Here is a 15250-nt window from a genome sequence, read left to right as displayed (position 1 = left end):
CTTAAAGTACAGGCCTATGTAGGCCGGCACAGACACACACACATCTCTCTCTCTATATATATACATATATACATATATATATATATATATATATATATATATATATATATATATTTGTATATGTATATATATATATATATATATATATATGTATATATATATATATATGTATATGTATGTATATATATATATATATATATATATATATATATATATATATATATATATATATATATATATATACTTTGTTTCTTGAGGAGGGGGTTGATACCACGATGTGCCGCACCGGGTGACACCCGACCTAGCGACGCCACTGCATGGAAGGAAGGTAACATCTTGCTTAACAATTTTCATGACACATTATGTTGCTGATTGGTTTGACATAATTTTATGTTGACTATATAATTGATGTTGGTTTTCTACCTTCCTTGTTTAATTACGATTGTTTTCAATATATTTATTTTCAACGCAACTAAAAAGTATTTTAATTATATCTTTTTACAAAACTTTTCAATCACAATGGAGCATATTAAGGTATTTTATTTGCTAAATTTTAATTTTTTTTAATTATTAATTTTTATACGAAATCCTATTTTTAGGAAACTTTAATGCTAAATTAAATATTCCGTCAAATTTTAAATCGTTATCAACTCTACGTAATAATTTACAGTGTTATTAACTCTCAGTATTTTTTAAAAACGAAAACAACTTTCGCCAATATATTTAAACCGTAATCGAATTCCCCTAGTATATTTTCAAGCTAAATGATAATATCTCAGTAATTAATTTCCTGCGAAATCAATTGCATTCTATCTTATTTATCTAATGCGATATCATCACTCCCTAATTTATCTAAAGCGAAATAGTCCTACTCTACTTTATTTCTAAGGAAATAATCTATAAGTGCAAAGGCAACTCTCATATTTTTGTTTGAAGCGAAGAGTCTCTCCTTAATTTATTTCAAGCTAAATACATTTGTTTGTATCTTATTTATTTCACGCGATTTAAACTCCCCCTAATTTATTTCTATTTAAATCAACTCTACCTGATTTGTTTCCATGCAAAATAGTCATTTATTATTTTAATTCAAGCGATATCAACTCTGTCTTATTTATTCCAAGAGACATCTTCTTTACCCTAATTTATTTAAAGGGAGATCCATTTTCCTTAATTCATTTAAAGCACTAAAACTTTCTTTGATGTATTTCGAGCGAAATTATCGTCCCTATTAATTTCAATCGAAATAAATTCTACATATTTTTTTTATGCGAAATAGCTATTCTTTAATTTATTTCAAGGGAATTCTGCTCTCCCAAATTTTTTTGAAGAAATTACCCACCTGGACTTGCCGTCCAAAAAATTATTTTGAGAACTTTACCACCAGGAATAGCCGTCCAAAAATTATTTTGAGAACTTTACCACCAGAACTTGCCGTCCAAAAAATTATTTTGAGATCTTTACCACCAGGACTTGCCGTCCAAAAATATATTTTGAGAACTTTACCCACCAGGACTTGCCGTCCAAGTTTGACGACATCCCTCAAGATCTCCACAAGGGAGAGAAGTTTGCCCAGATCTACGCGACCCACAGGCCCACCTACCCCCAGGAGATTTACGAGAAAATCCTGGCATACCATTCAGAAATACCACAAAACCAGAGACTACTCGCTGTTGATGTTGGTTGTGGGACTGGTCAGAGTACTCTGCCCCTGACCAAATACTTCCAGCAGGTATTTGTTTAAAGTATTTTTAATGTTTTAATATTGTATTGGCTTTTTCGTCTCCTTACCTAAAATTCGAAATATCAAGGTGAACTAACGCATGCATATATATATATATATATATATATATATATATATATATATATATATATATATATATATATATATATATATACTTAGAGGGGTGGAGGGGGGACCCAAAATATTTTTTGCGGGGTGACCCTTTTTTTCTAGTTCCGCCACTGTAGATGACCCACGTTAGCATAATTAGTTTTTGTATTGCAATTTTTAATCAGCAGTATGTCTATCCGGAATATTTGTAAAAGCAATAATTTGAGTACCCAAAGTTCAGTTGTTATTGCGGGGTCTGGCGGCACTGTAGTTCCGCCACTGGTCATCTACAAATATTAGCTGGCAACGCTAAAAGCTTTAGTCTAGAACAATAAAGGATTTTAATTAACCACTACACCCGCAGGTCACAGGGTTAGACGTCAGCGAAGACCAACTGTTTAATCTTCCAAGAAACGTCCCCAACCTAGACTACAAGGTCGCCTACGCCGAAGACCTCAACTTTCTGGGGGACAAGACGGTGGATCTGGTTACCGTGGCATCCGCCCTACATTGGATGAATTATAAAAAGTAGGAGCATAATTATATTTACACTAGCCGTCCCGGCCAGGCCCTGCTCTGGCTTCTGTGAAAAACATTTCTGTTAAAGACCATTACCTGTGTGTTTAGTAATCATCATAACCCCGGCATTGCCCACCCAAACCACAACCAACCAAAACCAAAACAACAAAACACAAACATAACGCTAACACAATTACAAATACAAACGAAAACAAAAACCTAACAACAAACCCAACCACAACCACAAACACCAATACAAACACAAAGAAAAAACAAACAAAAAAGCAAACGAAAACAAAAACCTAACAACAAACCCAACCACAACCACAAACACCAATACCAACCCAAGAAAACAACGAAAAAGCAAACGAAAACAAACCAAATCCAAACGCAAAACCAACCAAAAACACAAATACAAACCCAAAGAAAAAAACACAAACAAAAGCGAAAAAAGAAAGAACAAAAACGAACCAAATCAAAACGCAACCACTAACGCAAACCCACCTAAACACAAAGAAAACACTAACACGAACATAAACGCCCGGGGCGGAATCACCTGTTTTAGCTTAATGAACGACTATAGTACCCCAACTTATTCATAGTCTTTTGCACTCACTTAAACGAACGCGCCTGTTTCAATTTAATGAACAATTATAATACTCCAAGCTTATCCGTAAAATACCTACAACATTTGCACTTGATCAATCCCCGCTAATTATGTAATTATTTTTTTTCCCAACACCAAAACAAAGTAATAAAAAGTAAATTCTTTTCCCCCAATGCAATGGTTTTATAAAGGGAAGTAATTGTGTTTCCCTAATTTATCAAAGGGAAGTAAGTGCTATAGGACTAAATAAAAACATAATTAGAAATTTTGTAAAAGATGATATTTTTTAGAACTTGTGTTTAATGAACATGCCGAAAATTATTACTTTCAGTTTGATAAATGAAAATTATTTCCCAAAACTTTCAATATTAATTTTTTAACTCATAAATTTAGACCATAAGGACTTTAACTATCTAACACTTAAATCCATGGAAGTATGTCAATGACAAACAAACAAACTTATTACATGTTAGTACATACAGAATTGAGCTTTATATATTAGATTTGGCTTTATATATTAGATTTAGCGTGATACATTACAGGGAAGGGGGAGGGGGTCATCAAGGTTTCTTCCAGGCATCTGCCGCTCCCTCCCATCCCGAAGAAGGACTACCCCACGAACGAAATGGAATTTATACAGATATTTACTTTTACCCCCCCCCCCCCCCCCCAGAAATTCTAGTCCACCCCCCGGAAATTTCAAGTACCCCCAGAGAATAATGTCTGGAAGAAACACCAGTGGTCGCCAGTAAAAAACGTTACTGTATTTTCACTCCCGTAGCTCTATCATTATACTTTGTTACAAAAAGCCTTTTCCCCCCAGAGTTTTCAGCCAAGCGAGACGTGTCCTGAAACCAGACAGTACCCTGGCAGTCTACAGTCTTTTTCACGAGAACTTCGAGCACCCAGAGGTCCGTGCCTACATCGTTCAGGTATGGTCAAAAAATTTACTGTATATGTGTGTATCAGAGTGGGTGGTCATGTGTGTGTGTGAGTGTGTATGAGTGTGAGCGTTAGTATGTTACAAAATTCATTGTGTGTGTGTCTGTGAACACGTGTGTGTGTGTGTGTGTGAGCGTTAGAATGTGAGGTGGAAACTAATTAGTGTGCTCGAGTTCAAATCTTGTAAAAGTAAAATTACCCAGTACTAATGCAGCGAATCCATTTCAACATTGAACAGAATAAGTTTGTTCTCTAATAAAAATTTCAGAATATACCTTTCCAATTATTATTAACATCGTCATCACAGATTAAGTTAAAGATGACTAAGAACGATAACAAAGACTAGTGTTCACGAATATAATTTACGAATAAGGCCAGAGTGAATGACTCTCAGACGACTAAGGGCGATAACAAAAGGATAGATAACCAAGGCCAAATTACAGTTTACTTTCGAGGACCCAGGCGTAAACGAAATAAATTTTTTGTTACAGTTAACATTGATTATTTATTGTTGAATCTTGACCGCCTTAAATTTCGTTGACTCCACTTTTCTGTCTGTATTTATTTATAAATACTAATGGATTCGTTGTTTACATTTAAATTGCATTATTATGCGAGACGTAGAAAAAAAAAAGTTAAAAAAAAAAATGGATTAGTTAGCAAAAATTTTAATAGCCCCAAATACGGCAGCTCCTGCGAATCAGCTAATGCCAATTCGTATTGTAAACACTTGCCCATTGGGGCCTGATACATGGACTTTATTTGGCTATTTTTGACTTGCTGCTTCGGCTTTACGCCCGGAATTACAACCACCTATATAAACGCCCGAATGCGACAATTGCCCGAATGGGCATTGTCTAGGAGTGATGCAACACCTCATAACTTAATTTGTGTGGGATTATTGTGTGAGTACATGTGGCCTCAATTCTACTCACTAGCTGCAGTCGACCATCTTCTCAGGGTACGTTACGTCACACGTCCGCAAAGCTCTGGATAAGTTTCATTTGCTGGAGTTCCCGTTTAGGGATATCAGGAAGTAAGTGGACATTGTGTGATCAAATGGTGTGTGAAGCAAATTAGTTTGGATAATGTTATCGATTTGTTATTCATACTTGGAAAATTACCGATTCAGGTGATGTTTAGAATACTATGAAGACAGAGGCGTCGCGACCCTCCCCGGCGCCCGGGGACAAACTTTCAATTTGGCGCCCCCCACCTCAACTTTTCGATTTGCACCCCCCTCAAGTTTTCGATTTGCATCCCCCCCCCCAAACTACAAAATTGCAGCTAAATTGACATTTTAATTTGTTTTTACAACCCATTTTGGCGCCCCCTAAGGTCGGCGCCCGGGGACATATGTCCCCCCTGCCCCCCCCCCCCCCCCCCATCGCTACGCTTCTGCATGAAGATGTTTAATTTTATACCATGGCCTGATGATGTTTAGACTACCAGACCCTGAACATGTTTTGAATAACTAAACCGGGGATGTTTAGACATCCAGGGTCTGATTAGACTACAAGGATCTGATGATGTTGTTTTAGGGTTCAGGACAGTGATTCTAAACGTGGGTTCGTTTGAATCACAGGGGTTCGGTGAAGATCAAGGTACACATCCCAATCATATGATTCACGATCGGATTTTTTCATTGTGGACGACACAACTATCAACAAGGGTTTGGTGACTGCGAATATAAAACGGGGTTCGGTACCTCTAAAAAGGTTAAGAACCACTGATTTAGGAGAATATTATTTTAATGGCAAAAAAAAAAAAAGAACACCCAGAACATCAGAGAGTTTAGTTATAATCATTAAAATGTAGCTCATTTTGGCCAGAGGCGTAGCGACGGGGGGGGGGGGGGGGGAGTACATATGCCCCAGGGCGCCGACCCTAGGGGCGCCAAAATAAGCTCATTTTAGCTGCTATTTTGAATTATAAATATAAAAAAATTAAAGAGATTATTTTAACTGGTTGAGAAAATAAAAATGGCAATAAACGACATTTTGATTGGCTATGACCGAACGTCTCCCTCCCACCTGCTTAGACACGATGACATCATCAAGACAGGTGAGCTGACGCTAGATGGGATTGTGGGTTACCTGGCCAGCTTCCACTACACAAAGTTGTTTGCAGACGATAATCCAGACAGGGATATTCTAGCGGAGATGAAACAGAGGTAAGTTAGCCTAGTTAGACTGCCTAGAGCCGAGTCTGTAGGTAGGTTGAGTCGGTGCTTATCAATATATATATATATATATATATATATATATATATATATATATATATATATATATATATATATATATATATATATATATATATATATATATATATATATATATATATATACACATATATACAGCCGCCTTGGTTTCCTCAACGTGTGGCATTCACCATTAGAGCCTTTAGAGCTGGGTGAAGTCATTTTATAGACTCAAGCCCAGCGACGCCGTCGCATAAGATATGATCAATTTCTAAGAGTAGGCATACATGGCGTCTATTGCTAGCAAAGTATTAGATAGGGCAACCAGAAGTTTGTTACATTTATTTGATTGATTAACTTTTTTTTGTTACATTTTATTTGATTGGTTAACTTTTTTGTTACATTTTATTTGATTGGTTGACTTGTTTGTGACATTTTATTTGATTGGTTGACTTGTTTGTTACATTTATTTGATTGGTTGACTTGTTTGTGACATTTATTTGATTGGTTGACTTGTTTGTGACATGTAATTTAACTTGACTCCCCCTTCTTCCTAGCCTTGAGGAAATCTTCCGAAAATCTTCTAATCACTTGATTGAACCGGTCAAGGTGAAGGTCAGCTGGTACTATTTCGTCATCCTGTGTCGGAACTAACGGTTACTAAGACAACAAGAGAAAACTATTCTTGTATTGGCGCAAACAGTTCCTGGAGAACATTAAACATTTGGTTTATTCATCATCATCATGATAATCATTTTCTATTTTCGTGCACAAGACAACTTGGGCAGATGAAGTAGAGTTCTTCTGTTTCAGAAGAACTCTGCGTATGAAAGGATAGTGTGGTCAGCACTATGCCCAGCCGCCTTTGTTTCCCTAACGCGAGTTAGGTACCCATCAGAGCTGGGTGGACTCAGGGATGTTCCCACTTATTTGAACCCGGATTCGAACTCCAGACTCTCGGGTTAACAGTCTAGCTCTCTACCGCTAGGCCACGCCGTCCACTTTAGGTTTATTAATCAGCGTTTTTTCCTAATTAATGGTTAACAACATTTGGCACAACGCACAAACAGACTTTGTGAAATATACAAAAGCTTCTACAAATATTTTATTTATTTAACAGATTTAAAATTAAAGTTCGTTTTCATTGTACAGTAAAGCGGGAGTAAGCCTTTGAAAATATTCTAGTATCTAATATGTATGTGACAGCGAACATACAATGCGACTTCGGAAAAAAAAAACTCGAGTTGATGATCATAGTGTAATTTTCTTAAAGTGTTTATAAAATAAAAGATTAAAATTTAATTTGGATATTTTTGTAAAAAAAAGTTTATTTTAAACATATCATTTTAATTAACGTTATGTGTAATCAACAAATTCAAAGAAAATGTACCATCATTCACAAAAATTAAAAAGTGTACACATTACTTCACTTTGTTTCATTTATTGCTGATTACTTCCCTTTGTAGATCACAAAAAGTTTTTTTACTTCCCTTTAAAAATAAACACTACATCGGTGAAAAAATCATTTTTATTTGTTTTTATGTGTTCGTAAAACAATTATATAATTAGCTTGTATTGATAAAGTGAAATTGTATAGGTAAAAAATGGATATTTTAAATACTGCCTTTTATTTATTTCATACACTAAACGTACTGTTTACTAAATATCATTTTTAATCAATAACAGTTTAGAAGCCGCTCCCAAATGTCCTCTATGTTTACTTCTATCTTTCAATATGCGATATATATATATATATATATATATATATATATATATATATATATATATATATATATACATATACATATATAAACATACAAACACACACACAAACACACACATATATATATATATATATATATATATATATATATATATATATATATATATATATATATATATATATATATATATATATATATATAAATATATATATATATATATATATATATATATATATATATATATATATAAAACACGTGATGCACATATATACATATATATATATATATATATATATATATATATATATATATATATATATATATATATATATACATATATATACATACATACATACATACATACATACATACATACATACATACATACATACATACATACATACATACATACATACATACATACACATACACACACATATATATATATATATATATATATATATATATATATATATATATATATATATATATATATATATATATATATATATATATATATAAAACACGTGATACCTTATTGTGCTGGAGGAAATCCTGTCCAACATTACAATTAAGAACGAAGAAAAATTTAAAATATATTGAGTATAGAGGAAGTATTGTAAGTGTGCAAAACACCGAAATCAATAATTTCACTAAGCTCGTCGTATACATCTTCCTGTGTACGAAAAACTTAATTTTTGAAATCTTGCCTGTAAGTCAGTGTGTTTCTTTTTTAAAACAGGATTGCTTTCCTAACATGTCATTTAAGTTTTCGAAATTTCACGGAAGTGGTACTTGCTCGACTTCCGGTTTCTCAAAAGCCGATAACTTGAGTGCCGTTTTAGTGAGGTGAACGGAATTTCACCTACGGAATACCAAACTTGTTTGTAATGATGCAACTATTAACTTTAGAAACTGCTAACATTTAGATGTTTATCAAGTATTATTTTCAAGATTTGATGTAGATCAGGTTAACCCGTTAGCACAAGCCTTTTGCTGAAAGAGTACGAAAAAATGCTCTGCTTGAAAAACGTAAATTAACGTGTTTGATTTTTAAGATGTTACAAACTTTCTAAAGATTTAGACATCCCCATCCCTAAGATGTAATTTTAATTTCTTTTTACATTTTTGCTAATTAGTGATCGTTCACTCCCCCTCCCATACCCCCCCCCCCCCCCAACGCAAGTGAATACGATCAGAGACAACAATATTTGTTACAAAATCCAGCTCCACTTATGTTTATATGCCCAGTTCTTCACCTCCCCTATCCCCGCTCCACAATATCCCTTCGCCTAGATATATTCGCAAAATGTATGTGACTCCGTGGGGGGGGGGGGGGGGGGGGGGGAATGATGTAGCTCTTTACGACATCCGATATAATGATTCCGTTTAACGGAGACTGCTCTGAATAAGAAAGGTGACCTTTAAAATGATACTGAATTAATTTGTTTTTTTAGAAAAAAAACAAAACAACCCACGTATGCTATGTCCTTCGCTTCTGCAGGTAAAAAAAATCGTCTCAAATAACAGACATGCCCTAACTGTCCTAGTTTATATACCACGCCACTTTTATCTCTTTCATCGAAGGCAACGTTGCGTTGAATATAAAAGGTTGAACTTGCGTACTCAGCGCCGGATTTCGGAGAGTTTTTTCCAGATTCTTTCAGGGGGGGGGGGGGGGGAGAAAGTCTACCGCTCCCCCCCCCCCCCCCAACCCGCACGAGCGAAATGGAATTTATATAGAAAATATATACTTTTACCAGTGTTGGCCCCAATCCCCCGAAAAATTTAGTCCGATCCTCACCCCCTAAAATATCAACTGCCCCCCCCCCCTACTCCACGGAGAAAAAAGTTTGAAAGAAACACTGAACGGGATACGGCTAAAACCTTCTAAGCCAGCCACACGGGGTACATCTAAACCTAACAAATCAGCCCCAGGTATGTCTACTGTTTCATATAAACCAGGAAATCAGACCTCTGTAACCTTTATTTAGGCTAATCTAAATCTTGATAAGGCATACGAGAAATGTTTCTTCCAGACTTTTTTCTCCGGGGAAGGGGGCATTTTTTTATTTTCGGGGCGGGGGGGAGGGGAGGGCGGTCTACATTTTTCGGGGGGGGGGGCACTAGTAAGTGTATGTTGTATGTTTACTATATAAATTCCATCTCGTTCGGGGGGCGGGGGGGGGCGGTTTCTTGGTGGGGGATGGGGGGAGGTGCTCTGGTGCGGAGCCCCCCCCCCCCCCCCCGCGAATAGATGCCTGGAAGAGACTCTGCAAACGAGGATCCAGTTTCTCGCTGTAGAAAATTTTTTTGTCACACTGCGTTCACCACTCAAGCAGAACTTAACGTGAGAGAGATAACTCTAACTAAAAGAATATTTTCTTCAATGCCAAGTTGAGCTCCCTTTTCCAACGAGATTGTTTGAATAAACTTTGATCAGCAGCTTGGGGTAATTTGATTTTGAAAAAATGTCATCAATCAGGTTATGCCACTTTTCAAACATGTAATCTACATACGTACGTTTTGCATAATAGCCCCCTAAGTCAAACTGGTAGGAGGGGGGGGGGGGTCCGTAATTTTGTGACGGTGTGTGATGAAGGGGAGTGGAGGGGGGGGGGGTCCAGAGGCGTAGCGACCCTTCCCGGCGCCCGGGGACAAACTTTCGATTTGCACCCCCCCCCCCCAAGATTTCGATTAAACCCACCCCTCCTCAAATTTTCTATTTGCATCCCCCTTCAAGCTTTCAATTTATTTTTCCAACCCATTTTGGCGTCCCTTAAGGTCGGCGCCCGGGGACATATGCCCCACCGCCCCCACTCGCTACGCCTCTGTGGGGGAGGGGGTCAGATGGTGTGACGTCACATTTTTTGCTTTATAAAAAAGAAACAATGTTTGAAAACGGATTTTAGCAGTTATTTCTCGTTTAAGAAAACTGTTTTAATAAATTGTGATAGGAATTGATTAAAAAACTCTATGTTGACAGAGTTCTGACAAGATTTTGGAAAAATATAGTATTTCTAGAAAAATTCAACTGCAATTTTGAGGGGGGGGGGGGAGGCGTAGGCTGATGTGTGACGTCATTTTAGTTCAAATATCTGTCCAAACGTCTAGTAATGGTCAAAAAAAGTCATTTAATTACGACCAAATTTTAACCAATATATGAAATTTATAAGCATAACTTTTTCCTTGGGATGGCGTCAGTAGTATGTTTACACTAATAATTCGAAGCTAGAAATAAAACAAACATCAAATATAATGCTAAAAATTAAAATATTACCTAAATCTTATTGGTTTAGACTCGTACAAAAACATAACAAGAAAAAAACAAAGACAATTTTTAAAACAATATGTTCTTTTAATTACATATAGATCCATACAAATTTGTAAATATTCAGAAGTTAAGAAAGTGTTTTTTTTTCCAAATTATTTTTTTGCTTCATTAGAATAAATTCGATATTTCATAAATATCGATTTACAAAAGTATTTTGTAATCACTTAACAAAAATAATAAATAACTTCTAACAGAACTTGAACATGCATTTTTGATTCAAGAAGAAAAAATAGAAGCAAAACAAAATGCGTACATATTTCATATTCAATGTAAAGCTGTTAAGGCTATATTACAATCTTTCTGTTATTCAAATACAACTTGAATGCGAACCAGATGTATAGGTGTAAATTTATCGGTAGATCCTGCTAGATAAGTTCTTGTATTCTCGAATTGGATCTGCGAAGCTAATAAGCAAAGATTTATATAAAATATTTAAGGTATAAAATAGTCTAATAAGAAACTCACTTATTAAACTTATTAATTGTGTTTTTATATTTGTTTTTCTTTTTAACTAATTATTTTGGGTTTAGCCTTAACTCTAGTTTTTCGTTATAAGTTGCGTTTTATATCGATAAAATACTATACGTTTCAAGTCTATAAATCCTGTATTTTTGTGTAAATTATTTCTGGTTTGGTCTTAAAGCTTGTTTATCGATATCAGTTGCGTTTTAATTGGATAAAATCATATAAGTTCCAAGTAAGGAGAGTTTCTTCCAGGCTCGAACGAAATAGAATTTATTTAGAAAATATATACTTTTATCAGTGTCCACCCCCCCGCCCCCGAAAATTTCAAGTGCCTGCCCCCCCCCCCCCCCCTCCCCCGGAGAAAAAAGTCTGAAAGAAACATTGTAAGTCTCGGTGAAAAGTTTATGTATGTGTAAATAAAGTACCTATTCTGAATTTTTATAACTAAAAGGGTGTTTCTACAAATGAATATATATCAATAAATTAATTATCTTCTTTAAATAAATTTGTGTATAACATTTGAAGAAAAGAGAACATTTTTCTCTACATAAATACATACTTAACAGTTCTACACATATTATACAACTTGATGTCCTACGAATCCTATCGTGGTATGTAAAATGTGTAGTATCTCATTGTTTTTGTATACTTTCTTTCGTATTAAGATGTGATTTATTTCTAGTCCAATACACCTTTTATATTAGAAAAAAGACTTCTATAAAAATATGTGTTTAAAATGTAAACTTTTACAACTTGCTTGTTAAAGGCAATTACATTTACAACGGGCATGTTAAACGTGGTTAAACCGTTACAACGGGCACGCTAAACGCTGAGTTATTCAGTCTGAGCTTACAATCCTGGAAATAAGGATAAGAGCCAGATTTTTCTGAGTCCATTGGGCTGTTGTTGCCACTTTGGTTTGAACTTGAGATTTGATCATCCTCTTCTAAAGCCAACGTTTCGTAACTAGAACTGGTTTTTGGAAATTCTGAAGCAGGAGTTGAAAAATTGCAATTTGGTTCAAGAGTATTGATGGAAACTTCAGGAAAAGCCACATTACAATTAATATTTGCAGACCGTTTAAATAAGCTGGTTTTCTTTTTCGGAATATATTGTATTCCTTTATTGTGGTTTGGCTTTTCTTTAAATAAAAATCTGGACAAGTTTGGATTTTTTCTGGTAGACTTAAAGTTCCTCCCGTAAAAAGTGTTCATTAGTTTATTTGTAAACATTTGTCCAGTTTCATCAGCGAAATCTCGCTTGTGGCTAGATTCGGTAGAAACGTGGGATGCTGATAATGGAAAGTCTTTGTTTAGAAAAAAATTTCTTGGATTAAAAAAATTATTTTCAATGTTCGTAGAAAATATGTTCAAGTTATGTCCCTTTCCTTTAGAACTCGTATCTAATTTAGACGCAGTTTTATTATTGGCTTCTTTTTTGTTGTGCACTTTTTGGTGTCGCTCAAGGTTACTTTTATGACTGGTGGCGTACCCGCACAGGTCACAAAAGTAGTCCTTCTGACCGCTGTGTACTGTGAGGTGTCGCCGAAGCAGCGCTTTCCGGCAGAAGTTCCTGGAGCAGATCTGGCACCGGTACCCGCCTTTGTGGAACACTGCGTTGTGGTCTCGGAGCAGTGCTTTGGACTGGAAGGCGAGGCCGCAGCACTCTAACGTTTTGGTGCTCTCCTGATGCATGGTGACGATGTGACGTTTTAAATTGTTTTTCCGGTCCGTCAGATAACGACACTGGGGACACCGGAAAGATTTCCGGTCTCCGAAGCTGGATGACGACTCCTTCAACGGGTTTTCCTCATGTGATGTAGAATTTTCGTCCTCTGTTGTGTTAAAATCGGAATTTCCCGTTGCTTCGGGATTTTGTGTTTCCTCCAATAGGACCCCGTGTTTATTTTCATCGTCACCGTCCTTATCGGCTTTTTCGTTTTCTTCGTCACTCGTAGACGATACCATTGAAGTAGTGTCTTTCTTAACTATCTTTGCGTTTGAATCTAATTCATCACAAAATGTTTTTTTCCTTTTCAGCAGCTTTTTAACTTTACTACCTGGCGAGAGGAAATTCTTCCTGTACTTTGTGATTGAGAGTTTGTGAGTTTTGACCTTAGGAACGCTGGGAGAAAAATTGCTAGAGTTTGATGACGTCGGTAGGACCTCGTCCTCTGTTTCGGTAGACTCCATGTCGTTCTTCTCGCTGGAACTCGTGACGTCATGCTCGGCAATGTGACGCGATTTCCGCCAGTCGGTTTGCGAGTTGAGTAATCTAGAAAGCTCTAAAGCGTGAAGACTTTGCAACTTGTAAAACTCCGGTGAGGTTTGGCTTGGGAAGTTCAACTCTCTCGAACTTTCTTTGCTGACCATTTTTGGAAACCGGAAGTCGTGAAACATACTGCTCATTGAGGAGAGTTTCAGGTCTTTTTGCGTACCCAGCATAGGAGTAAGCTCAGATTTGTAAGCTGCGGACATGCGCAACGCTCGACTGTGCTGGATAATAGAGTTATATATCGCGTTTTCTTTTTCGTTAAACAGTCTATAGCCGCCTATATCCATGGCAACGGGCATCAAAGCCGGACCGAAATGCCTGGGCATATCTGCCAAAGTCAAGGGCAATCCGGTATAGACGTCAGAGAGGCGTACGGCCACGGGTTTCAGAACGAGGCTGGGTAGTCTGACATCAGCATCGTTGTGAAGCATGGGCCGGGCAAGATGGTCGGGGAAGATGGGCTGGTAGGTCAGTGCCGGGCACTGGAACGGTGCCAGACTCAGCTGGCGGTCAGTGAAGTATGACGTGGTGGGGCGACACGGCTGGCTGACCCAAGGCTTCATTCTGGAGCTTACACCGTCTGAACTCATCTGGAAATAGATGATAAAGAAAATATATTTAGCTGACATTACACGGGAATTAAATGTATAACATTATTGAGTATTTGTAACAGGTGAAATACTACGTCCCTGAGTTAACCCAGTATTACTATCTACAGTTTATGTTTTAAAACATTATCTATTTTTATGAAAGTAAATACTATGTTTTGTTCAGGAGATGTATGAGAGATTAGTCAAATCCCTCCAACACTAGACTGCAAACCCGGAAGTCACGAGTTCAAATCCGAGTTGACTCAGTAAACTTCCCCGAGTCCACCCAGCTTTGATAGGTACCTAACTACTGTTGGGGAAAGTATAGGCGGCTGGGTATAGTGCTGAACACACTATCCCTTTATATGCCGAGGTCACAGAAACAGTTGAACTGTACTCCATTTGTCCCATGGACCGTTATGTTTAAAAAGGGAGATTTACTTAAACGCCTACATGAGTTTCCAAATAACCATTTTATTTTAAATTACATCTGATGACGATGGCACTTATTTATTCAAAATGGAAGTTTAAAAAACGCATCACCACAAAAAACTTAACTAGACTATATGCTAAAATAAATAGCGCGAAACTTAAAATTTAAAAATTTGCTAAAGAAACCATCCGACATTTCCACCTTAAAACCTCAAGTTTGCAGAAGTCTAGGTCTTAAACAGGTTTTGTTCGAAAAAAAAACCTTTTCCTTGTTCCCACAATATCATCATAATCTTGTGAACTCTACTCACTCTACTGTTTACATGGTTTGA

General features: G+C 36.4%; 1 protein-coding gene across 1 annotated transcript; it reads left to right on the top strand.

The window, feature by feature from the left end:
• Positions 1 to 519: 519 nt before the first annotated feature.
• On the top strand, positions 520 to 6753 carry LOC131931027 (putative methyltransferase DDB_G0268948). The gene is made up of 7 exons (XM_059287709.1): positions 520 to 534; positions 1511 to 1729; positions 2196 to 2359; positions 3781 to 3889; positions 4838 to 4935; positions 5941 to 6072; positions 6657 to 6753. The coding sequence occupies exons 1-7, from the start codon at positions 520 to 522 to the stop codon at positions 6751 to 6753; spliced, it is 834 nt and encodes a 277-aa protein (XP_059143692.1).
• Positions 6754 to 15250: the final 8497 nt, after the last annotated feature.

The sequence above is a fragment of the Physella acuta genome, unplaced genomic scaffold (assembly GCF_028476545.2).
Source record: "Physella acuta isolate Inbredline_101_S28 unplaced genomic scaffold, ASM2847654v3 ptg001877l, whole genome shotgun sequence".
Taxonomy (NCBI): domain Eukaryota; kingdom Metazoa; phylum Mollusca; class Gastropoda; family Physidae; genus Physella; species Physella acuta.
The sequence above is the reverse complement of the archived record's forward strand: the minus strand, read 5'-3'. Positions and strand labels throughout refer to the sequence as shown.

Coding starts and splice junctions, on each gene's coding strand:
- LOC131931027 (XM_059287709.1), top strand. Junction 1,730..2,195: donor TGACCAAATACTTCCAGCAG/GTATTTGTTTAA, acceptor CTACACCCGCAG/GTCACAGGGTTAGACGTCAG. Junction 6,073..6,656: donor CTAGCGGAGATGAAACAGAG/GTAAGTTAGCCT, acceptor CCTTCTTCCTAG/CCTTGAGGAAATCTTCCGAA.